At 38.3% G+C, this 27406-nt stretch overlaps 1 protein-coding gene across 1 annotated transcript in view; it reads left to right on the top strand.

Annotated features, from left to right (window-relative positions):
* The window catches only part of LOC131063044 (uncharacterized), a 31436-nt gene extending 4896 nt beyond the window's left edge, over window positions 1–26540 (top strand). Inside the window, exons 2-3 of the mRNA XM_057996814.2 lie at window positions 18292–18521; window positions 25950–26540. Coding sequence (XP_057852797.1) covers window positions 18292–18521; window positions 25950–26228 — 509 coding nt within the window. The 3' untranslated portion in view covers window positions 26229–26540. The remainder of the gene's footprint in view (window positions 1–18291; window positions 18522–25949) is intronic.
* Window positions 26541–27406: the final 866 nt, after the last annotated feature.

The following is a 27406-nucleotide window of genomic DNA, read 5'->3' as shown; positions in this document are numbered from 1 at the left end:
AAGGTAGAATATTACCATAAAGATGAAAAGCCAAAATCAAGAGCAACCACACCAAGATCCAAGGAGGAGACACCAGACTTGTAAGGGGGAAAAAGCAAAGAAAAAAACCCCATATCATGAAGATGGCACGAAGCCTAAGAAAATGCAATGAGAGAAAGTGTGAGTGAGCTTAGCATAGAAATGCTTCCATAAAAAGAAATGAGAGAGGCACCTCAAATATATAGAGGTGAGAGTGGAGTTGCAAATGTAATCCCTAAGTTTAAGCATGCCATCTAGCATCCTATGTGTGTGCAAAGTGTCACATTCCTTATAAGGAGGAAATTCGATATTCCACATATTTGGAATAAATAAAATGAGTTATGAGAACTCAAATAAGACAAAGGACTTGTAGGGATTCCTTAGGAATATTCCTACAAGTAACAAGTAAAAGGAAATGAACTTTAACCAAGTAAAGATTAATTCTAATTGAATGAAATTGAGTTTCGACCTAGGAGTGGCAGGCTTTTTCATTGCCAGTTTAAAGACTTGGGAGTCACCTTTAACTTCTAAGGATGGGATGTGGACCTCTTCCAAGGATAGTATATGGAGCTCGTGAGCTAACTTTAGGCCTTATTAATTCCTGTGCTTCTGCCTCATTGTTTGTTTGATGGGGGATGAATATAGAAGAGGCCATAGTCATTTTACCTTCATGATTCATCATCTCTAATGATATTCTCAGTCCCAGCTCTGCCTGGGTTACATTTAGAGGCTTTGCCAAAATTCAGCTTCAATGTAGATGAAATAGGAGAATGCCACCTCACCTTCATTCTGATGATCTTGAGCAATCATTTCATTATCTCTGTAACAAGGTCTTGGTTTAGTTTTGGTCATTTTGCAAGCAGTTTGTGATCTTCCTTCAGGAAATAAGGATGGAGTTTTGATTAATTGAGAACTAGAGACTTAAATCATGCTGCACAAATTCTCCAGGATAATCTCAGCTCTATGAAAATTCTCCTATTGCCCTCCACCCAAATGCTCCACAAAATGAGAGAGTGAAGGCTCAGCCAAAGTATCTCTAGTTGTGAATCTTGTGATTTCTTCCTTGGGGTTGCCTATGAGCTCAGCAACTTCTAAAATAGAGACTGGCTGAATCCAAGCCATATTCAGTTTTGAAAGAAGTTAAGAAACCGGCACTAAATATGTTGTGGATGCTAAGAGAAGAGCAGGTTGTGTGCTGTTGTCTCCTCATCTTTGTTACAAAGAACACATCAACATGGAACTTGAAAATCTTTTCTCACCAATTCATCCAAAGTTAAGATATGGGAATGGTTGCCAACCAAGTGAAAGTCCCTACTTTTGGCACACAGTTGTTTGACCAAATCTCTTTTGTCAGGCCCATCTAGTCCTTCAGGAGGAGCAAAAAGCCCAAAGGGTGCCAAATATCCATCATTGACAGAGTATTCTGTGAATGAAAATCTGTTCCACTACAAAGAATCTTCCACAGCTACACACCTGATCCTTCTTACATATAAAATATACTTCAATCTGTTTTTTGATCTGGCAGAGCTTTGAGGAGTGGTTTTCTTGGAGCTGAGAAAAGTAAGGATCTCAGCTTGATTGTAAGAACCTACCAAGGGTTCTCAACTCAGACAATGGGGGTTTAGTTGAACTTGTTGCGTTTTATGTTTTGTATTTTGCAATTTCTAACAAGAAGGCTAGTTTTGAACAAATAGTATGCAAAAAGCAACATTGGAAAGAGCTGGAAATTAATTGAACTTCATAAAATTAGGATTATCAAACCCTTATTACATCCAATTTGCATAAACACCTTCAATAAAGAAATCAGACGAGACCAGGAAGATTTATTGTCAAATATCTCAGATTTAAGAAACCCCTTATTTATCATTGCTGCCGTACAACAGCAAATAATAACAGCAAAATTATTTATCAGTCCAAACTACCCGGAATGGTGAGTTTAGCAGCTCAAACTGAAGCTACCAGCTAGGCGTTTCCTTTAGGATTTATTTCAGAATTTTTGGACTCCCCCTTCAACAAAATCGTACCCTTTCAAGGAAGAAAGGTACGGCAGTACAAAAACCCCAGCTGTAAACACACTTATTTTTGCCTCTGTTCTGACTCTGTGGCTGCAATCAATCCTTTACATAAAAAATTTATAAAACCCTTTCTAATCTGCCCAATCTTGGTTTCTGGATAAAACCAACTGAAAGCAAAATCAACTGATATTTCACAGCCTCTAATGCTGCTGCACAAAAATCCACCGTTTTCCTGTACCGATACCTTCAGATCATCTACAGGAAGAAACCCCTACTGAAACCCTCAAGCCAAAGTCTCCTCAGAGCAAACTCAATATCAAATCTTCACATAATGAAAAGAAGACCTAAAAACGTCTTTTATCTCTTCCCTTTAGGGTTTGGCGCTATTCCCAAGAAAAGTACGATTTGGCATTAAATGATATTTTAACTTTTAATATTTATTTTTGACTATTGAAGCTTCAAAAATAAATCTCTTGTCAGTTTAATATAAAAGTGGTTCCATCCGATGAGAAATAGACCCTCACTTAAGTTATAACTTAAAGTGACTTTAAAATATTAAAACATTAAAGTTTGCCATTTAATATTTAATTAAAGTAATTAAATATTAATATTTCTCTAAGTATCCATCAGAATTGCCTGCCGTCAGAATTGGAGACTGCCAAGCCATACTCTGCCATTGCCCAACCCATTGGCTAAAAATAGCAGGACTGCTAAAAATAGAAAGTGTCTCAAACGGAGTCCTGGAGACCTCAAACGAAAGCCAGTCCTGTAATGCTCTCTCTGAAGATGAAGAATCAATCTTCGGGAGACCCTCTGACCAACCTCATTAGCCTACGAGGGTCAGTGATAGGCTAATCTACTCAATTGACATATGTCAACTAGAAGGGGACATCATAGTCCGCCCCTCTTGAAATTGCTTGTCCTCAAGCAATCTCAACTTCGGATGCTGTAAAATCTCCTCTCTCTCCCAAGTAGTACGTCTCCTGAAATTCCTCTCCCTGAACTCAATGATAGCCTCAGGTACAAGTATCAACTTCCCCTCATCATCTAGGGGTGGTAAAATTGCAGAAGGAACATTACGGTGTCCCAACGCCTTTTTGAGACGTGACACATGAAACACATTGTGTACTTTGCTATCTGCCGGTAAATCCAACTCATAAGCCACCTCACCTATACGCCTGGTCACTCTGAATAGGCCATAATATCGTGGCTTGAGCTTCTCTGCTCCACTCCTCCTGAGAGTAGATTGCCGATATGGCTGCAACACCAAATACACCATGTCTCCTACCTCAAATGGCCTCTCTGTCCTCTTTTGATTAGCATATTACTTTTGCTGATTCTGTGCCTTGGCTATATTCTTCTTAAGAGTCTTCACAATGTCCTGGCTCTCCTGTAGCATGTCTCCCGCACTAGGCACCCTACTGTCACTCAGCATTAAGTCAATGAAACTAGGAGGCTCATACCCGTACAGTGCTGTAAATGACATCATCTGAATGGACATGTGGTGAGTGGTATTGTAACAATACTCACAGAGGTAAATCCACTTCACCCACACCTTTTGCTGCCCTGAAATATAGTTCCTGAGGTATCCCTCCACCCATTTATTAACTATCTCAGTCTGACCATCAGTCTGAGGGTGGTAACTGGTGCTCGGTGTAAGCTCGGTCCCACAGAGTCTGAAAAGCTACTGCCAAAAGTGGCTCAAAAACCGAGTATCCCTATCACTGACAATAGTCCGAGGCAAGCCATATAATTTGAATACCTCTCTGAATAACAACTCTGCTACCTGAATAGCTGAATAAGTGGTGGTAATCGGATAGAAGTGGACATACTTCGTCAAACGATCCACAACCACAAATTTGCAATCACGTCCCTGTGCTCTCGGCAACCCTGTGATGAAATCCATAGATAGACATTCCCACTTCCTGTCAGGAATTGGAAGTGGCTGAAGTAAACCAGCAGGGTATGTATGCTCTTATTTATTTTGCTGACAAACAGGGCACTCTCTAACATACTGTAGAACATCCGCCTTGAGCCCTTTCCAAGTGAAGTGCTCACAAACCTGTCTGTAGGTTTTGAAAAACCCGGGATGTCCTGCCATCGGTTCATCATGAAAGAACCGCAGTACCCTACTCCTCAACGCTGATCCTATGATCAAGTACACTCTCCCCTTGTAAATGATCAAGTCATTTACAACTGTATACCTGCTGTCCACTACTGATCCCTCTATCACACCTGCAGCCCAGCTATCTTTGGCATACTCTGCCAATATAATATGCTGCCAATCCTTTGCTATCGGGACCATAGAACTCAGGTGGGGACGACGTGACAAGGCATCTGCAACTACATTCTATGTGCCTTTGATATAGGAAATATCAAAGTTATAAGCCTGAAGTTTGTTGACCCACTTTTGTTGTCTGTCATTTAAGTCACGCTGCCCAAGGAAATGTCTCAAACTATTGTGGTTAGTCTTAATGTAGAACTTTCTGCCCACTAAGTATTGTCTGAACTTGGCCAGTGCATGCATTATGACCAACATTCCTTATCATAAATGCTGTAAATCCTCTTAGGTCCACGGAGTTTCCTACTCTCATATGCAATAGGGTGCTTGCCCTGCATAAGCACGGCTCCAATGCCCTCACCAGAGGCATCACATTGTAACTCAAATGACTTCGAGAAGTCAGGTGTAGCAAGTACTGGACATGAAGTCATGAGCTCCTTGAACCTATCAAAACACTCCTGGGCCTCAGGAGTCCATAAGAAGGCACCCTTCTTCATCAAGTCTGTCAAAGGTGCTGCATGGCGTGAATAACCGTTAACAAAACGGCGATAGGAAACCACATAGGCCCAAGAACCCACGCAACTGAGTAAGGTTCACTGGAGTAGGCCAATCTTCAATAGCACAGATCTTCTCTAGATCCATCTGCGCTCCCTCTGCACTGATAATATGGCCCAAGTACAATAACTTAGTCATTCCAAGGTCACATTTGGATTCCTTGGCATACTAGGACTCCCTACCCAGAATGCTCAAAACTGTATCTAAGTGACTGAGGTGCTCCTCCCAAGTACGACTGTAAACCAGTATATCATCAAAGAACACCAATACTGATTTCCTCAATTGATGTCTGAAGACTTTGTTCATTGTGGACTAGAAAGTAGCAGGTGCATTGGTTAGCCCAAATGGCATAACCACGAACTCAAAATGTCCATAATGACAACGAAAAGCAGTCTTCTCAGTATCCTGCTCACAAATACTAATCTGGTGATAGCCTGATCTCAAATCAGTCTTTGAAAAATAACAGGCACCATGTAACTCATCTATGAGCTCATCAATACGTGGAATGGGATATCTGTTTTTGAGCGTCTTCTTATTAAGGACCCTGTAATCAATACACATCCGCAATGTGCCATCCTTCTTCACCAAAACAACTGAAGAAGCAAAGGGGGACTTACTAGGCTGAATATGTCCCATAGCCAGAAGCTCCTATATGATTTTCTATATTTCATCTTTCAGGCACTTCGGATGTCTGTATGGAGTAATCATCACCGGCTTCGCACCCTCCTCTAGCTCAATGATGTGCTCAAAACCCCTATCTGGTGGCCTCCCTGATGGTATGTCACTGAAAACCTTGTTATGTTTGGTTCTCAGTATCTGAATGTCAGGATGATATTCAACTTTCTGCGCATCCTGCTGTATAGGCATAATCATACACTCTGCTGCCCACTCAGTCTGATTGTGGCGTACAAGCCTCTCCATCCGCCTGAGTGTAATCATCCTAAAGTTGCTGTCCTTAATAGCTTTCAGCACATGTGTCTTTCCATCAACAGTGAAAGACATCTCCATCTCCTGCAAGTCAAGTGTAAACTTGCCTAGCTCATGCAACCACCTCATACCAAGGACCAAATCTGTATCACCCATCTGAACCACATAGAAATCAGTTTTGAACTCATAATTGTTTACACGCAATTGGAGTTGTGTAATCATCCTGATACACTTTAAAGTGTAACCATCTACCACCCTCACATAGATGCCCTCAAACTCTTTGTTTGGATTCCTCTCTTCTCACCTAACCTGGCATCAATAAAGTTATGTGTGGCTCCAGTATCTAGTAGGGTAATAACTTTCTTACCAGCAAGTACTCCTCTCATTCTGAATGATCCTTCTTGCTGAATACTAGTGAGGAGTGCCTCCTTAAGGTGTTCATCACCTTCTGCATCCATCTTGTCAAGTCTCGGAGGACCCGGTTTGTCATTTTCAGTCTCTAAATCATCATAACCAGCAGGCTGACCTTCTTGATCAGATTTTGAATCTTCATAATATGCCCACATTACTCTATTTGCCTTGCCCTTAGGCCTCAAAGGACAATCATGGTTGGCATCATATGGACCTTTGCAATAAAAACATAGTTTTTTCTGCCTCAAATCGTTAAGTGTCTCACGATCTAAGGGGGGAGCTGCCGGCTTTCCTTTGTAATCATTTCTAAAGTCTGATTTTTCATTCCCTTTGTTGTAATTCTTATTATCTTTGAAAGACGTTGACCCTTTTGACCCAAATTTATTTTGTGTGGTTGTCACATCCATACTTCGTGCCTTTTTAATGGCAAGTAGAAGTGTTGGGGGATCAAATGCTTTGACCCAACCTTTCAAAGGCTCCATGAGTCCCTCTATAAACAAGACTACTAACCGCTGATTTGACATGTTATTTACCATGCATGATAATTTCAAAAACTCTGAAACATACACCTCCAAGTTCCTTGTTTGTTTCAGCTGTGCTAACTTACGGAAGTAAGACTCAGGATCTTTCTTATCAAACCTCTCCACTAACAAATTAGCAAACTCCTGATAGGTGGTAATCTCATCATGTTGGAGAGTGATGAGTCCATTATGCCACCACTCGTGCAGTACCGTCCAAATGTAAGGTTGCAAACTTAATTGCATCCCTTTCAATCATGGGTCTCAGTGTGAAGTATGTATCCAGTTTATGGATCCAGGACCTAGCTGTAATTGCACCGCTGCTGTCATAATAAGGTAGAGTGAGCTTGCTTGTGGCAAACTCAAGATCTCTATGTTGGAAACGAGGCCTCCTCTCTTGCTTGTCACTCTCTACCTCCCATTTTTGCCTCATGAACTGATCAAAATTCAAATTCTGCCTAACATCAGGTGGAAGAAGACTCCACTCAACATGTACAGTCATGACGTTATCAACAAAGACAGGCTCTGCCTCAACTCTAGCAACATCCTCAGGTTCCTCTACCAAGAAATTAGGCCTTGAAGGCCTGTCAACTGTGCGTGTAGCTGCGCTGTGAGGTCTAGGAATATTGGCTACACTCCTATTATCCTCTGGTTCCTGATTGTGTCGGTTTGGAGGATTTATACGCTCCATCATGGTGGTGAGTGCCTGTAAAGCCTGAGCAACCTGCTACTGCCCCGTAGCCATAGTCCTAAAAAATTCTCTTGTCTCCTCATCCTCAGCTCTGTGGCCTTTGGGTGGACTGCCTGTATGCCTATCACCCATAGTGTCTGACTGCCTATTAAGACTCTGTTCTCCTTCAAGGAGGGCTCTTCTGCGTGTGTAATACTTGTGTGAACCTGCTTCCTGTGACTGCATGTAACTTCTAAACCCTTAGGATGGCAAGATTTAGCTCTGATACCACTGTAAGAACCTACCAAGGGTTCTCAACTCAGACAACGGGGGTTTAGTTGAACCTGTTGCGTTTTATGTTTTGTATTTTGCAATTTCTAACAACAAGGCTAGTTTTGAACAAATAGTATGCAAAAAGCAACATTGGAAAGAGTTGGAAATTAATTGAACTTCATAAAATTAGGATTATCAAACCCTTATTACATCCAATTTGCATAAATACCTTCAATAAAGAAATTAGACGAGACCAGGAAGATTTATTGTCAAATACCTCAGATTTAAGAAACCCCTTATTTATCCTTGCTGCTGTACAACAGCAAATAATAACAGCAAAATTATTTATCAGTCCAAACTACTCGGAATGGTGAGTTTAGCAGCTCAAACTGAAGCTACCAGCTAGGCGTCTCCTTTAGGATTTATTTCAGAATTTTTGGACTCCTCCTTCAACAAAATCATACCCTTTTAAGGAAGAAAGGTACGGCAAATCTGTAGGCTATACATGCACAAAAACCCCAGCTGTAAACACACTTATTTCTGCCTCTGTTCTGACTCTGTGGCTGCAATCAATCCTTTGCATAAAAAAATTATAAAACCCTTTCTAATCTGCGCAATCTTGGTTTTTGGATAAAACCAACTGAAAGCAAAATCAACTGATATTTCACAGCCTCTAATGCTGCTGCACAGAAATCCACCGTTTTCTGTACCGATACCTTCAGATCATCTACAGGAAGAAACTCCTGCTGAAACCCTCAAGCCAAAGTCTCCTCTGAGCAAACTCAATATTAAATCTTCACATAATGAAAAGAAGACCTAAAAACTTCTTTTATCTCTTCCCTTTAGGGTTTGGTGCTATTCCCAAGAAAAGTACGATCTGGCATTAAATGATGTTTTAACTTCTAATATTTATTTTTGACTATTGAAGCTTCAAGAATAAATCTCTTGTTAGTTTAATATAAAAGTGGCCCCATCCGATGAGAAATAGACCCTCACTTAAGTTATAACTTAAAGTGACTTAAAAATATTAAAACATTAAAGTTTGCCATTTAATATTTAATTAAAGTAATTAAATATTAATATCTTTCTAAATATCCATCAGAATTGCTTGCCATCAGAACTGGAGATTGCCAAGCCATACTCTGCCACTGCCCAACCCACTGGCTAAAAATAGAAAGTGTCTCAAACAGAGTCCTGGAGACCTCAAACGAAAGCCAGTCTTGTAATGCTCACTTTGAAGATGAAGAATCAATCTTCGAGAGACCCTCTAACCAACCTCATCAGCCTACGAGGGTCAGTGATAGGCTAATCTACTCAGCTGACAGATGTCAACTAGAAGGGGACATCACATTGATTCTGGTCTGTAAAAGTCCTGAGCTAAGGAGGTCAATGCAGTAGATGAAACAGTTCTTAACTCATTCATATCTTCCATCTTCACTAGGGCAGGGAATCCTTGTCAGGAGTCCTCTTAGAAGTTGGCGCTTTAGACATCACTTTTTCCCAAGTTTATTATAAACGATATCTCTGTGGCCTGTGATGTAATTCAATGAATAAGCCTTGTTAGAGAGGATCCAAGGAGTAGGAGCATGCTGAATTATCATTGTCAAGATATTTGGCCCATAATAATTTGCTCCAAAGTTGTGGGAATCAACATAAACTCTCCAAGCCTATTGGACTTCTAAGTTTTGATTTTAGTTGGCTAGATCTTTCAAAGCAGTCCTCCACCCTTTTCAGGAAGACAAACTGTGTCCTAGCTGATCATAGTGAATATTCGAATGTATGAGCCTCAGAAATTCCTTGCCATAGGAAATCCTTCAGGTGCCTGTACACGGGGTATTGGTGAACACAACTAGAGCCTGCATAATGAAGAGCATATAAATATTAAATAGGAAGATCTTGCACGACTGATTTGGTCATTGTGAATGTCCTGGCCAAACTGAGCCATTTATCTTTCCACATGGCAGCTTATTTAATAAGCTTAACCAGGAAGTTTTTCCATAGCTGTTTTCTATAGTTTCCAGTGACTACAGGAACCCAAAGATTTTTGCTTGGGAGATCACCGATATAAAATTCTATTTTGGTTACCAGTTGTTGCATTCGAAAGCTTGTGTTGAAGAAATACACCTCCCAATGTTTCATTGCTCATCGTTTCCCCAAAAGCAAGGGAGTATGAGCTTGGCGACTGCTTTATAGTCCTTGCTTCTTGCCTTTTGCCTAGCCCAAACAAAAATTGTGCCACTCACAAAGAGGATATGGCTGACAGCTTGTGTATTGCTAGCAGCTTTTTTCATCGAGGGAGCCACCAAACCTAGCTTTAGCAATGAATTTGCTTTTAGCTTCTGCTAAGATGATAAAGAAGTGGGAGATGGGATCCTCTCAAGCTAAGGCAAAATATTGCTGGGTAGCCATTGACAAGGACTGAAAAAAGCAGTGTTCCACGGGCGTTGGGGACTGGGGGACGGGGGGACGCGTTTCCGGGACGGGGGACCAAGGGCCTAAGTTTGGGGACGGTGGCGGGGGGGGTGGCGGGGTGGTGGTGTTGATATAGTTATACATATACATATAGTACTTGAAAAACTAGTTTTGAAAAGATGTATGACAGTATTACAGTATAAGAATTACATTTCAAATGAGACTATAGGAAATTTGAAATACTAAATCTAAATACCAAGATTTCTAAGTTGTGTTGTTATATGGAGCCTAATCAGACTCGAAGGTTAGATTTTCCCTACTTCTATCGGCTCAATTTCCCCCTATATTTTTCAACGAGGGTTTGGGGGCAGCGCCCCCAAGTTGGGGTCAAGGGGCATTGCCCCTTGCGGGGTCAAGGGGTAGCGCCCTTTGCGCGTTCCTTGTCGCGATACAAGGCGGGGTCGAGGGGCAGCACCCCGCGAGGCCAAAAATACTCTTATTATTTTCTAAAGGCGTCGAGTGTTATTTTTCTATTGGCCCACGTCCAATTAGGGTTACCCCTTAACCCCCCAAAAAGTCACATGTTTATAAAAAAATGCTTTTTTTGTTTGCTTTTGACGTTGGTGACGGGAGACATCTGGGCGTCCCCCTGTCCCTCGAGAGACATCTGCACGTCTCTCGAGAGATAGGGAGATGCCCAAACGTCTCCCAAGGAGAGGCCCAGACGTCTCTTGGGAGACGTCTCCACGTTTCCATGTCTCCCTGGGAGATGCGGAGACGTCTTGGCGTCCCGACGACGCTTGGGTGGTGGTGGCGGGGGACGTCGCGTCCCCGTCCCCCCGTCTCCGAGACGTTTCTTACAGGGAGACGTGGCCAAAAAGGGGGGGGGGTGCGTCCCCGTGGAACACTGGAAAAAAGGGCTTTGAGATGCAGCTACAAATCTAATCAGGGCACTCTTTGGAGAAATTTCATACTTTTCCATGATTGTTCTTAAAATACTCCAGGCTACTCTGTCATAAGCAACGCTTATACAAAAGCTTTATAACCATGCCTTTTTCCTTGGAGAATTTAAGGGAATGCATAATCTTGAGTGATGATGATACTATCAAGGATTTGTTTTCCTTCATTGAACCTGTTGTGCTCCTGAGAGATGATATCAGGCAGAATTGTTTTCAGTTCTCTCAGCTATGGTGTTCATGTTAATCTTATAAATTAATGTTGCAATGGGATATTGGTTTGTATTCATCAAAAAAGCAGTAAGCATTCTTTTTGGGAATGAGCACCACAAAGTCAAATCTTTGAGGATTTGTTGACAATAGTTGCAACTTCATTTCCAATGATATCCAAGAAAGCTTGATAAAAGTGAAGAGGGAAACTTTTACCCAGAGGTATTGTCTTTCTACCAGTGTTCCACGGAAACGTGTTTCCCCCTCCCAGGCCCAAGTCCCCCCGTCCCCGAAACCCGTCCCCAAAACTTTTTCCCTTTTTCCCCCCGTCCCTGAAGCTCGTCTCCGCGTCCCCCCGTCTCCTCGTCCCCAGCATCCATGGAACACTGCTTTCTACATACTCAAAACTACTTTCTTTAATTCTTTTTCTGAGAAAGCATTCATAAGATATTGATACTGTTTTTGGTACATCAAATTGGGAATGCATTCAGTAAAAAAATCTTATTCCTCCCTCACATCTTACCTAGATTGGGAGAGAAGTGATTAGAATAACTACATTGCCTGATTACAAATGTCCCCTGGCATTGAGAGTGAAGTGCCATCCCTTGTCTTGATGTTGTATGTCTGTTACTCTATGTCTGGCAACAATTGCTCTGTGATAGTATTTAGTGTTCCTATCTCCCTCAGATAGCCAAGCCTCCTGAGATATCTGCCCCGAAAACGTGTGCTCCATAGTATATAATTCCTCTAAGGTAGCAAGATTATCTTTTTCTTCTAAGTGTTTAATTGTCTAGATCAAACACTTGAAGCTGTCATTGATTCTTTACAGTTTGTTTTCCAAGGCTTCCTTTTCCTCTATGTTGCTGGGTTTGCTGCAGAAAGTTCCTGTACCTGCCCCAAATGGGACCAGCTCTGGGTCTGGGTCCTCAAGGGCCTGCCTAGGCATGAACCAGGTACACTCTTCCTCCTTTCTCTCATCTAGAACTGTGCATGAGACTTTCTTCTTTCACATACACTTGTCTAGGTTGTGCAGGCAATGCGCAAGATAGAACCCACAGGGCAGGTATGCTCCTCCCCCTTCTTCCACCACCCAACTATTAGAATATTTAATTATATTTTAGTCACCTATATTTAGTTCCTTGTTTAATGGTCATTTAGTTTTTTAGTTAATTAGCTTTTAAGCTTTATTTAGCATTTAGCTTTTTAGTTAATTAGCTTTTAAGCTTTATTTAGCATTTAGCTTTTTCTTTTTAGTTAATTAGCTTTTAAGCGTAATTTAACTTTCACACTTAATTTAGCGTTTAGCTCTTTAATCTTTTACTTTAACGTTATGTTCTAATTATAGGACATCGTCTTGTATCCTCTATATATACATGTGTATATCGTTCAATGTAATTATCCGATTATTGAATCATTCATTCAATTTATTTTTCATGGTATCAGAGCGGGTCAATGGGATTCTTTAAAGTTTGGCGAATTTTTTAATAAAAATTCATGGCCTTCTTTCTGGAATATTTTCCAGATTTTTTTATTGTTTCTTTATAAAAAAATGATTTTGCTGTTTTGAAGGTTTCGAGGATTTCTTGTTCGTGGGTGAATTTCTTTGTGCTGGGCAGCAGTTCATTTTTTTTTAGCGTTCTGGAGATTTTTGGGCCTGCAACTTGGAGTTTTTTTTTGCAGATTGAAAATTTTCTTAGTGTTTCTGCAATTTTCGACTAGGGTTTTAACCCTTCAGTTCAAGTCGAAATTTTATTCTGGTTACAGATTCTTGGTGGGTTTTTTGAGACCTCAAATGGGTCGTCGTCATATTTTTCTAGGTGCATCATTTTCCATGCCTCAATTTTTGAGCCGTCGGATCTACATTTTGATTTTAGATTCTTGGTGGGTTTTTCGAGAGCTTTTCTGGGTTGGTCTCAGATTTTTCTGGGTGCCTCGTTTTCAGTGCCTCAAATTTTGTGCCACCAAATTTGCCTTGGAATTTAAAAACAGTCAGCGATTTTTGCTAATTCTGTGGATGTCGGGAATTTTGGTGTCTTCTGGGTGTCGTTTATGTTGTACATCCGACCTAGGGTTTCTAACCCTATTTTTTTTGCGTTTTTTTTGAAAAAAAAATCATCAATATTTTTCTGTTTTTTTTACAAAAATATCAGAGGTATTTTTTTATTTTCTGCAAATTATTATTTTTTTTCTGATTAATTTTCAGGAAAAATTTCAGGTTTGAAGTTTGTAAAAAATTTTAATTTCTGGGTTTCTTCCAAACCTCGAAATTCGCGCCTTAGAATCCGTGCCAGAATTCTCCTCCAGGGTTTCAGATTTTTTGTGCAGCTGCTTCTATTCTGATTTTTGAATCAGATTCTTTTTTCTCATGCTTTCACTAGGTTGACCTCGTTCAACCTCCATTTTTGTGATGGCATCTTTGACCAACATCATGTTGGAACACAGTCAAAAGTTCAATAGCTGCCACAACACCTGGAAACAGTGCATGTTCACGATATTTGAATATCGTTACCTTTATCAGATTGATTTAGGCCAGACCTCATCTTATAGGTCTCAAGGTTTTCACGATTTTTTCCTAAAAAATTGTCTGTCGATTTTATGATTTTTTCCACAAAAAATCATGGGAGGGTTTTCACGATTTTTTTCCTCAAAAATTGTTCGCAGGGTTATGAAAATTATCTCATCTGTAATCCGCGATATTCGCGTAAGATTTTAATTATCTGGGTTTTACCCTTTTTTTCCACAAAAACGATGATTTGTAACCTCAGATTTCTTGGTTTTTCGATTTTCTCCTCAAAATCGTAAAATCTATTTTCTAGGGTTCCTATTTCATGGTTTGACTGTTTTTCCTCAAAATCGTGCTTTGTTGTAGTTAGTTTGGGTCGCACCTGCCAGGGCGAACATCTGCAACCATGGTATCTTGCAGTTAGTTTTGGAGTTGATACTCTTCTGTGAAAGGGTTTGCCGATTTTCCTCAAAATCATGGTTTCAGGTTTCAATTTGGTTACCCAACGTCAGGTTGGATGGATTCTGGTATTTTTGGTCATTAACACTTTTTAGATCCAGGGAGGGTCTCCACCGCTGTGATCAAAAGACCCGTAGTGTCTTCTGTAGGGTAGTTAGTAGATAGAATGACCATTAAGGGAGGGTATTAGAATATTTAATTATATTTTAGTCACCTATATTTAGTTCCTTGTTTAATGGTCATTTAGCTTTTTAGTTAATTAGCTTTTAAGCTTTATTTAGCATTCAGCTTTTTAGTTAATTAGCTTTTAATCTTTATTTAGCATTTAGCTTTTTCTTTTTAGTTAATTAGCTTTTAAGCTTTATTTATCTTTTAAGCTTAATTTAGCTTTCACGCTTAATTTAGCGTTTTGCTCTTTAATCTTTTACTTTAACGTTATGTTCTAATTATAGAACATCGTCTTGTAACCTCTATATATACGTGTGTATATTGTTCAATGTAATTATCCGATTATTGAATCATTCATTCAATTTATTTTTCACCAACACCCAAAAAGGAAAAAAAAAATCTAAAACAAGCCACACTAGAGCTGCAACTGCAATACGCTATATAGGAAGAACTGCTCCATGTTTATTTGGTTTGGTAATTAATAGAAATAAATTTCTTGAAACATAGTTACATTAATTGTGAATCAGCTGGCTGCATAATGTTGTCACATGAGAAAGTAGCAATATTAATAGCAACTTATGGCTCACAATTTTTACAGTAAAAAAATCATGATTTATGCAATTTACCATGATAAAAATAAAAGTTGTCAAAAAATCATCCCAAACCAATAAAGTTGCGGTTTAAACCTTTTTTGTAAATCCTTGTCCTAGCTTTTTGTACTTTTTTGGAAACGTTAGCCTCAACCTTACCCCTAACCCTAACCTGATTTTTCCTGATTCAATCATGTTTTTTTGAAGAAAGCTTTATCTTTTGTTTGGATGATTTGTTCCCAAGAACTATTTTTGCTACTATGGCTCAAAACTTGAACACCCTATAGTTTTGTGGAACCTGTATCCTTTATATCTTATTTCAAAGTTTAGTATCTGCCTTGAACGGATGCCCTTGATGAAGCATTCTCCCAACGGAAGTAGTTCTGCTCTGCATCTGGCAATAATCCACTTAGATCAATTAACTTTATATGGTAATAATACCCTCAGTCGTCAAGTTCATAGGATCCTTTATTTATATATATTTATTATATTGGAAGTCTTTTATGAACTGAGCACTAGATTACATTTCTTGTGAAACATCCTATAAATGCAGAGGATAAAAACCAAATGACATTGGTCTTAAGGGGATTGTCTTCAACGTTCTAAAACAGCAGCATAGGGTTAGCTCCGAGGGTTGATCCATTTCTGAGTTAAGAGGAATGCTTTTCTTTATGTGGTAGGGATGGAGGTGGGAAAAGACTACAGTTTACATTCGAGGTTTTAACAAACATAGATTCATCCAGAGAAGCTGCAATGAGAGGCACAAAGGATGGGTGAGGATTATTTGAGAACAGTTTTCTGCTACTCGTCTTGTTGCAATTAGCTCCAGTAAGAATGTAATATCCCCTAATTCTTGTTTTTAAATATAACAAACCCTTAGCTCACAATAATAGTTTGCACAAAGGAAATACTACCAATATCAAACCTTAGTACATTTTGTAGGGATTTGCACAAATTAAACATGTATATGAAATCTTTGTTACTTCCTGATGAAATCGATTCAGAAATTACAGTTAATGGTTTATTCTTTAATCAGATATAATGTTCAGAAAAACCAAATTTCATCTCAAATCTGCAGCAATCTATTTCTTAGTGAAACATCTCTGAGACACCTCAAAAATTTGCTTGATATCCACTCTTTAGATTGCCATGACTGCTGCTAGTTGAAGGGATATTTTAATTCAAACTAAAATTAGTCAAACTTGCACAATGGTGATCTCCATGTAAAATCATTATAAGCAATTGTGGGTTTTTGTCCTCCCATTCTAGACCTAGAGGGTTTTTGTCCTCAGGTTAATTGAACCTTAGTTCCATGCTCTTTTACGATTAAAAATCAAATAATAAAAATGTTTTCTCAACGATGCCTCCTCTTTGTTTGGTCTCTCGTAAATAGAGTTTTCCTCCAAAAGACATATCTCTTCCAATTTCCTTCATGATCCTTGATTGATATTGTAGATACTAAAATAATCCTTCTATTGTCATCATCAGTATAACTATTATCATTCCATTATTATTTAGTATCATTATCATCCTATTATTAATTATTCACTATTATCATCCCATTATTATTGATTAATTATCATTATTATCCATTAATACCAATTATTATCATTTAACTAAATTATTCTTTATTATTTAATTAATGAGCTAATTATTATTTAAAAAATCAATAAATTCATAATTTTCCCCTTACAAGTTAAATCTTTCATCAAACTAGCAGCTTCCTCATAAAAAATCCATTAAATAAATTAACAAACTTCATCGCTATCCTCCCATGAGTTAACTTTATCATCAGAATAGCAATTTTCCTCACCTATTTTCATTGTGTGTGTGTGTGTGTGCATGTGTTCATGCATGCATGCACGCACATGTGTGTGTGTGTGTGTGTGTGCATGTGTTCATGCATGCATGCACGCACATGTGTGTGTGTGCGCATGCGTGCACTCATAATTTTTTCAGTAACAAAAATATTTTAATAACTCATAATTTGCAAAAATGAAAATACTCATAAGCTCATAATTCAATAATTTGTCAAATGTCAAAACACAATGAAAATTACAATCAATATTTAATAATCTTCATATTGCTCTTCATCAAAAGCATCAAAGTCTAACATTTGGTTCAATTCCACTTGGACTGCAATAAGTCACAATGCCACTTCAACTAGCCATGTGCTGTACAAGTTGCCTCATCTAAATATATTTTCTCACAAGTTGTGCAACAATAACGTGTAAATAAATACACTCGAGTTAGATCCCAATTCCTCATCACCCCCTCATTGTAATCAAGTTTCTGAAGGCCTTTGGAACGACACAAACCTTCATGACATGTGCCATTTTCACAATTTTTCACTTAAGGGCAAAATTATGTACACATGCATTTTTTTGTTTATAAAAATGTTTCAAAAAAATATCTTTTGTTCTGTTGTTTTCGGACAGCCGTTGGGTTCCCTGTGGTGCCGGAGAGGGACCCTGGGCAACCCCAGTGGGGAACCCAAACCGTACCCCCATGGGTACTGGGGTTTTTTAGAGGAATCCAATAACTTAGCCAAGACCCACTGGAAATGTATGATGTTTGTTAGGGTTTTATCATGGTTTAATTTTGAATAAAGGGACATTACAAAGAACATTGTTGATCTGACCTGGAGACCTTTCAAATCTCAGGCTTTGATTCTTTTGATCTGTATCCTTTCCTCAGCTTGAGCTTGGCTCTTCCATTGACAACCACCAGCTCCTTTATTCTTACTAATCTCTGCTTTCTGCTTCCCCTCTATCTGCTGGCAATTCATCACCTCCTGCCAGTCCAAGCCACACTGCTGCTCCTTGACACATTGCTTTATTGAGTTTATCTTATAAAACATATGTAGATACCATCAATTGGATGATCAATCAGTCATTTTATTAAAAAATGGTACCACCATTGTATAAAGAATATCAGCCCAATCCTACCCAATGCCTCTGCAGTGAATTCTTTAATTGAATACATCCCATCTATTCATTTTATACATTTTTTATGCATGAATACCATAAATCAAGAAACTGTTTCCTGAAGCATTAAGTAAAGTCCCCATGTCAATTACTGGTTCAGATGGATTGGCAAGGTTTGATTGATTACTACTGTTTGTAATGAGGTTGAAGTCCACGGGTGTAAATTTGAACAGTATGTAATTTAAGTGGATAAAACATAAACCAAATTGATGTGTGGGTTAGCTGTGTCCATCAAATCAACCTTTATCTTTTTTTATTTATTATTGAACACATCTCTCTAATTATATTTTAATTTTTTTGACAATTTGGAGGGTTTGACCTTTAAAAATTTTTGGTAGGTAGTGTGAAATCACCACTGCAGTATGAAGAGGAAGAATGGAACACTGTGATAAACACCAACCTGAGAGGGGCCTGGCTTGTTTCTAAGGCCATTGGCAATCGCATGCAAGATGCAGGAAAAAAGGGCTCCATCATAAATATCTCATCTACTGCCAGTGTTAATCGGGGCAACCTTCCACGCTCCATGATCTATGCAATCTCCAAGGTTGGACTCAACCAGCTCACAAAGGTACCTGCAGCTCAAGCTTCTCTTTTACAACTGCTTGTGATTAAATTGTTATAATTTGCTCTTTTTGGAAGGGAAAATTTGAGATTTTAGATTTGCTAGGTGCTAATCTTTATTATTAATTCTGCAACACATTAGCATTTGGCAGATGTAAACTACTATGGTTTTAAAGAGTAGATAACAGGACCAATAAATAAAATAATGGCCAACTTGATGATGGAATTTCCAAGATAGTTAATTGGTTAACTTCTTTTCTGGCACATACACAGAGATCTAAGCTTGCCATAGTTGAACCTGGTTTTTTTTTCATGGTGACACTCAGCCACAATCACTAGATCATAAACTCATCCACTTGGTGAAATCATTCGTCTATCATAACCATGTACACCAAGTTTCTGTGTTGGGGTGTGTTGTGACCATTTCACACATCGCCCCATTGTAAATGGGGACTCCTGCTTTTTGCTTTCTAGGGTTTGTTTTCTAGGTCTTTTAGGGTTTTGTCTGTTAGCCTTTAGCTTTAGAGTGTCACCAGGGGGATCACCTGGATGCTGGTTCTGCTTGAGTTAGGTCAAGTTGGTGAGTGATGAAGTCTGGAATGTCCTGATCCTGAAATTTGGCTAAGTCTGGAATGTCTTGATCCTGAAATTTGGCTAAGTCTGGAAAACTAAAGAATCCTCCAAAAACTAGATTTTGCAATATAACTCCTGGAGGTCTGAAACCACTCTCAAACATCCTGAAAGTATATATGGAATATAACTTAAAGTATACAAATTCCATAAAATTATCTTGACGGAGAGTCTAAAAATGTCAAATTTCGCTCCTGACCCTTCCAGAGGCTCCAAAGCGAATTTCGCTCCTGACCCTTCCAAAGGGTCCAGAGCGAAAATCTCCATAAGACATTCTAGTTTGACCCAAACTTAGAACCAACTCGTTCCCAGGCATCTTTGAGGGCAAAACACTTGTTTGGATGGAAAAATGTGAAAATGAAGTCAGGATATTGGCCAAGATTAGGAATTTCGCTCCTGACCCTTCCAAAGGGTCCAGAGCGAAAATCCTTATACACCTCAATTTATCTCTTATCAAGACCAAGTTCCTAGTTTCCAAGGCACGTGTGGAGGTGTTTTTGAATGTTCTTGCCTTGAGAGGGAGTTGGATGATTTCAAAGATCAAGATTTTGCTTAAAAAGTGATTTTCGCTCTTGACCCTTCCAAAGGGTCTAGAGCGAAAATCAACCTAGGACTCATTTCTTGCCTTGTTTGGTCAAATTGAGAAGTCTAAGGCATTATCAAAAGGTGGAAAGAGCATGTTGAAACCTTTAGGTATGTTTGGAGATGAAGAAAATGAAGGATTCTGCCCAAGAAAGGCAATTTCGCTCCTGACCCTTCCAGAGGGTCCAGAGCGAAATTCCTTAAAATCACCTTTTTCTTACAAGGTCAAAGCAATTTTTTGGTTTTTTATGGCTTGAAGGAGTGTGAGGAAGCATGTTTTGTCCTTTGAAGATAATTTGGATGGTCAAGAGGAAGCAACCTAGCCTAGAAAAGGAAATTCGCTCCTGACCCTTCCAGAGGGTCCAGGGCAAAAATCCTAAAACCTATCTTTTCCTCCAAAGTTTGAGCGAGGCTAAGCTTAGGCATGGGTTTGAAACAACATTTGGATTGCCTTAGAGTGGAAATGGATTGCCATGAATGCAAGTTTTGAAGCCAAGGAAGAAATTCGCTCCTGACCCTTCCAGAGGGTCCAGGGCGAAATTTCCAAGTTCTCCCCGTTTCTTGCAAAATTAAGACAAGATCTTGCTATTCATGATTTGGATGGGAGAGAGGCATGATGTTCTTTGCCTTAGAAGTAATTTCAAGTTAAAAGCATGAAGAAATATGCCTAAAACTCAAAATTCGCTCCTGACCCTTCCAGAGGGCCTAGGGCGAAAATCATAAAATCAACATATTCCTTCTAAGTTTTTGCTAAGGCAAGGATGCACTAAGGTAGAAATGACCTTTAAGACCATGATGAGTAATTGCTTGCTTCAAAAAACTTGATGATTCTAGGCCAAGGAGGAAAAATCGCTCCTGACCCTTCCAGAGGGTCCAGGGCGAAATTTCCAAATCCCCTATTTTGCCTTGCAAAAACAGACCAAGTTTGGATGGAGTAAATGAGGAAAACCATTGCCTAACTTTGAGTGAGGGATTCAAGACAAAAGTTGATGAAGGAGTAAGCCTAAGGAGGAAAAATCGCTCCTGACCCTTCCAGAGGGTCTAGGGCGAAAAACCCTAAAATCACCTTTTTCCTTCTAAGTTGAATGAAACTAAGTCTGGAATGCAATGAAAGAGCCTATTTGGAGTGCCTTGAAGAGGTTTTTGAACTTTGAAAATGAAAATTTTGAGCCCAATTATGAATTTCGCTCCTGACCCTTCCAGAGGGTCCAGAGCGAAATTCCCCTAAATGCACTATTTCCTTCAAAATTTTGATGAGCCAGCTCAGTGATACAAGGAAATGGACCCTGAAGATTGCCTTGGAAGAGTTCAATGATCAAACTAAGGTGTAATTTTGGCCTAAAATTGAAAATCGCTCCTGACCCTTCTAGAGGGTCCAGGGCGAAATCTTGAAGAAGCTTCACTAAGCCTCAATCAAACCTTGATATTCCCAATTTGCGCTAAATTCCCTAAATTAAAACATTTTGGAAGTTGAATTAAATTCGCATTAATTAAAGGCATTTTTAATTTAATAAATTAATTTTTAGGCCTTGAAATAATTAAAAAAATCCACCTTGGAGGCATTGAAATTAATTTTGAAAATGAAAAAATTAAGTTGAGCACTCAATATTTGTTATTTGCCTTTATTTGTCAAGTCGGCCTCCTTTTTAGTGGTTTTTATTTTATTTTAAGGCTTATTTGCTAGGTCGGCCTTATGCAAGAAGTAGGGTGAGCGCTCTATATAATGGGGGAGTATTGCTTCAAGTTTCAAATCATTCATTCATCCCTTCTAAGTGCGAAATTGAGGAGCGAAATCCAGCAGATTGGAGGCGAAATTTTGCTAGATGTTGGAGGCTAAAGAAGGAGAAGCTCTTTTGGAGGCTAATGGAGGCATAATTCATCCAAAGGAAGACCACAATTCAACCCTTGTCCAGCAAAATCTGGTCTTCTTTCTTCATTTTTCCAAGGTTTTATAGTTAAGCATTCAAGGGAAGGTATGAAGAATCAAATTGTTTGGAGTTCTTATTCAAGATTTGTTTTGATTTTCATAGGTCTAAGTCTTGAAAATCCAATTTCCATTCATAATCAATTTGAAAATGTATAATTCCTGATTTATCATGTCTTTTTTCAAATTAATATCTTAAGTTATACCCTTGAAAGGTCTTAAATTTCATGCTTTAAGTTATGATGCTCAAAGACTAATTTTAAGTTTTTGTGTAGGTTTCAAATAACCACCCAAAGCCAGAGGATCTATTACTTAGCAGACTCTCAATAAAGAAGATTGGGCAAGGACAAGGGCGACCTCCTCCCGTCTAGCATCGACAAGGACGGCCTTCTTCGGTCAAGCATCATCAGGAATAACCTCTTCCAATCCAGCATTCCAAGGCGAGGTACATCATCATCCTGCACATCAAAGACAAAAGAAGTCAGAGCAAGGGTTCGTTGAAGAAGTAGATAGTTTTAGATGAATTAATTAAAGCTAGCTTCTCAGCATCATTGAATTGGATATCTACCAAGTTGCAAGTATCAGACAAGTTGGCATCCTAGTCATCATCACTCCTCCAGTCGGGTTGGTCCACCTCAGCATGTCCAGATTCAATGTACCTGACTCATTAAAGGTGGCACAAACTTCGATGTACCTACCCCGGCTATCCATTGGTCGAATATTCCAGAGAAGACATGTGTCCAATTAATACATTTATTTCATTGGTCAGAATTGAGTTTATTGTAACAAACCCTAATTAGGGTTTTCATTGTAGAATCTTGGCCATTGATCTCAAATTGATCTTAGCCATTGAATTGTATTAAGGGCACTATATAAGCCCCGACTCTTCATTTTGTAAAGGCTAATAGAGAGGAGTTAGGAAATAGTTAGTCATTAATAGTTAGAAATAGTGAATAGTCAGTTGATAGAATAGCAATTAGAGTAGAATAGCAAGAGAAGGCAAAGATTGTTGCCAAGATGTTGTAAAAGACTTGTAAAACTTCATTGAAGAAATGGTGAAATCTATGGGTCGATTCAACAATTTGCATGGTCTCTATACTTCTCAAATTTGATTTCATGTTATTAGATGAGTGGAAGAAATGTGTTTGATTGATGGTGAAATTCTTATATCCATACTACTAGCAGTTTGTTGATTGCAGACTTGCCTTGTGTAGTCAACTGGAATCATTCAGCTTAAGCTCAACTTCAATTGTCGCTTCTTCATTGATATGCATCAACCTGATGGTGTCTATGCCTGTAGCGATGATCTGAACATCATAAAGCTTTCCTCCGAAGATCGCACTAACCTTGTGGAGATGATCCTGCGATGTCAAAACAAGACTTAGTTAGAATTTCATCATAGATCAATCATTGCTCCTACATATCTTAGTATCAGATTTAGATCCTTTCCTCGCCCTCATCCTTTTTCCTTTTTTTTTCAAATCTAAGCCAGTGAAATCTTGTGACTCCAGCAAATCAGACGTTTAGGTCGTCAAATGTAAGTCCCCTTGTGATTCCAGCAAATCACATCATACCACAGAGAGCTTATCCACACGTAGAGATCCTACATAGCAGAACCTTGAAGTCCTTCCGATTGATCCTTTTTGCGATATCTTCAGCATTCGGAGACTTTATTCAAGAGAGGATAAGGTACCTTTAGGTATTTTATTCTGTGTTTGGTCATGTACAAAATACACATCAACAGGGTGGCAGGGGACGGGATGTGTATCCAGGATGAATTATTTGGGAGGCCATTTTTTAGGGTATGGCAGGGGATGGCTATTAAAAAATAGGGGAACTTGAAAAATATAGGAATTTTCATTTACATTGATAAGACATTCATCATATCTAGTATAGAACCTTAATACATAAGTTTAGAACTGACTTGAGATTTCAGGTTCCCATGAGTGATTCACAAATTAACACAATTTCGTTACTTGTCCATGTGCATACATATTTATTTTAACCCATATTAATACTTGGCTATAATGCCCCCACTTTGAATTATAATTTAATAATAAATAATAATAAAATTTAAAATACAAAAGAAAAAAAAAAAAGAAAAATTAAAATATAAAGGAATACAATTAAATATAATTCAAATTTGATTAAAGTTAATGAATGGTCAAAAGGCATGAAATGATAAGTTGTGACTCCCCCAAATATGAGGTATATAAGGGAGAAGAGAACTCATTTGAAGGGGGTATAATCTGGGGAATCAGAAGTGCAGATCTGATTGTGAAAGGTTGTGTCCCTTTCAAAGGGCAGAAATAATGAAGAGTTGCACTCTTTCAAAGGGTGCTAATGGTGAAAGGGTGTGTCTCTTGCCAAGGGGCATACATGATGAAGAGGTGTGACCTCTCCCTCGCATCGAGAGATATAAAGGAAAGGAATCAAAAGCATCCAGTAGCATCACCATCGATCAGATCCGATAAGAACTGTTATTAGTTACAGGCAGTAACATCCTTGTTCTTGGTGGTATGCATGGGGATGTGCTTATTATGTATGCTTAATATATGAAGCTTGATAATGTTCTTATGCAGAATTTAATAGTAATATCAATGTAGACTGCAATATGTATGACAGTCGTACTTAATTACATTTATATTCATAATACATGAGAAGTTAGCATACTCATAGTCTAGTCCTTGATCTTTCGTTAATACCTTCATGAGGATAGGTTGGTTTGTCTAGGGAGAGGCAGAGTAATTCGGTCACAAGATGGGTAAGGTTACGTATTCCTGAAACCTTGAGGGGAAGTTCCCAAGATGGGGTATGGATACATATGCCCTAAGAAACCTTGAGGGAGCCTGCTTGTAGACTGTTTCAAGCACCCTAGCATAGTAATTCCACCATCTTACGCTAGGGCTAGGGAAGAAGTGAGGGCAAACCCTAAATTTAATTAGGTATTTATTGCATTATATATATTTCTAACCCCCAAAACCTAATTTAAGACAGATTAATGCTTAATAATGTATGTTAATTAATGGAAAACAGGTAATCTCCTGATAGGGGACATTACATTGGCATATATATATGTAATTAAACATGCTTACCATGTGGAACGGTGAAATGTTTGTTCTGTTGTATTCAAGGAGTAGTGTATACACACACAGTTGAATGTGCTTACTACTAGGAATAGTCAAATGTCCGTTTGTTCATATTCAAGTAGTAGCTTTATAATATTACATAAATACATCAAGGTTTTGCAGTTCTTTTGTAGTACAAATGTTCACATAACTGAATTGACAGTTTGATTGCATACTTTCTGCCTTTTCAATCATCTGATTTGACTTCAACTAGACTTGGGTAAATTTAATCCAGAAATACATTGGATCATCTGATTTGACTTCAACTAGACTTGGGGTAAATATAATTAAAAAATACATTGGAACTGGAAAATGGTTTGCCCACCATACTGGCTTCAAATTTCAAGATTATATCAATGTCACTTCAAAATGATCCACAATATCATAAGTAATGCATAGGTGTCAAGCATATGGATTGTACTTTAAAAGAGTACTGAAATTTCCCAGTTATAGGGTGCACATCTAATGATTCGAAACCAGTAGATCACCAAAATAGAAGCTTTTTACATTGTTGATAACTCTCTTTGACTGAAGCAACTGGTGTTGTCTTTGATTTCAAGATTTACTTAATTGAGAATTGTGGTAGACTGATTGATAATCGTTAGTTTTAAAAAACCTTACATAGAAATTGTTGGTTTGACTTGTGGTTGCCAAATACCGCATATTGGACATGTTGATAGCAAAGTTTTGGAAAGTTTGGGCAAAATTGAGTACTTTAAAGAAGTGCTGTCTCTATTAGGAGCCACTGGTAAAGTGACATTGTTGTTTCATCCTCAGACTATAGGGTTAAAGAAAAGCCAATGTCATGCCCTTTCTTTGAAAAAGAATAGGCCAATGGAATGGGAACACATGGGGATCCAAATAGATTCTGCAAAAGTTTCCTGTAAGGGGTTAGCTCATTAATCCGTCAGAAATCTTAGATTTTCAGATATATGGGATCTGGATCAAAGAGAATTTTAAAGAAGGGGTTCTCTTTTAGTTAGATCTTTGCTTGTGATGTAGTAACAAAGCATTGTAAGTCATCATGTTTGTAATGTAACTTCTCAAAATGATGATGTGTCAATGAATTTCTTTTTCTGTTGTTGAATATGAAAAGGCTCGAGGATTTTGGTCATTTTCTTAAATTCGTGATAATGAATAAGTTGATACAGAATTGATTTTTGTATCACAGGCCATGGCACTGGAGCTTGGCAGATATGATATTCGAGTGAATTCAATTGCTGCAGGATTATTCAAGTCCGAAATAACAAAAGGTGTTTTTGAGAATGATTGGTTTTATAAGGTTGCAGAAAGGATTGTCCCTCTACAGAAATGGGGAAGTACAGATCCAGACTTGACAAGTCTCTTGCTTTTGCTTGCTAGCAACTCATCTTCTTATGTTACAGGAAATATTTTTATTCTTGACGGGGGTCACACTATACCTGGATTTCCTTTATGGTCATCACTCTGATGTAGGATTCATGCCATTTCCTCTGTTCTATATCTTAAAAAATGTTCTTGTGCAGGTACCTTACTTTCACCAGACACTTATTTTATCCATTCATTATATAAGATAGATAAAAGGTTGTATAAATATTATGTAAAAATTAGCTTACAAGTATCTGTACGTCGTCAAATGATTTTTTTAATAATTGAAAGCAGAGACATAGATGTGCCTATGCACGAATATTAGATTTCGTATATGTAATTAGTTCATCCAGCTCCAGTATTTGCTTATGGTAACGTGACATTGCAAATGGAATAATTTAATCACTTTGCTATCGATCCACATTGTGAGATCAAATTTATAGTTACTACATAAGAGAAGTTGACATATTCCCTACATAGTTTTTTATGTTTTTTGTTTACTGCCTCACTAGTGTACGTGGTATATGTTTTATTTAATTGAAAACTTAAATAACCATGCCAAAATATTCTTCTTTTATTTTCATTGAGGAAAAAGCAAAATTTTAAGCTTGATTGCCATGAGTGCAATCCTTGTATTTTTTGCAAAAGCTTATACAAATTCATTCATAGCATGGACTGTTTTCCCCTTATCTATTTCATAAGGTCATTTCCCAACAAGGCGTGAGACAAAGTTTTCCCTCAAGTATTGCAAATGGAAATGGCCCTCAAGTGCAACACATGCATCGTAAAATTTTAAAATATCACATTTAGCACCTTGAACGAGAATAATTATAAATAGGTTTCATTCTATCTATAATACTCATAGTTGATTTACTTTTAACTAGAGAACAATCAATTGGGGATAATAAAAAATCTGCATTCCACATTGATAACTTACTGATCAGCTTTGACAAAATGCTTGCAACTGCATCATAAACATGTCCATAAAAAACTTTGCATTTGGGTCGTCCCATACAATTCATCAAACCAGCTGTCTAACAGGGGAGTGCAAGAGTTTGGTTAAACTCTTTGCGGGATATGCATACAATTGAAATTACAAATATTTAAACTTATTTGTTTTCTTGTGTTGATTTGCACTTGTTGCACAGCTCGAACGGTTGAGCCAAGACTTAATAAATTTGATTTAATTTCATTAGTTTGTAGTTATTATATTAATTTTTTGGTAGTCTAATTAACTCAGCCAATACTTCCACTTCAATCAACTTTTTGACAGTAGTTGTT

This window comes from Cryptomeria japonica, chromosome 1 (assembly GCF_030272615.1).
Source record: "Cryptomeria japonica chromosome 1, Sugi_1.0, whole genome shotgun sequence".
NCBI lineage: Eukaryota > Viridiplantae > Streptophyta > Pinopsida > Cupressales > Cupressaceae > Cryptomeria > Cryptomeria japonica.
The sequence above is the reverse complement of the archived record's forward strand: the minus strand, read 5'-3'. Positions and strand labels throughout refer to the sequence as shown.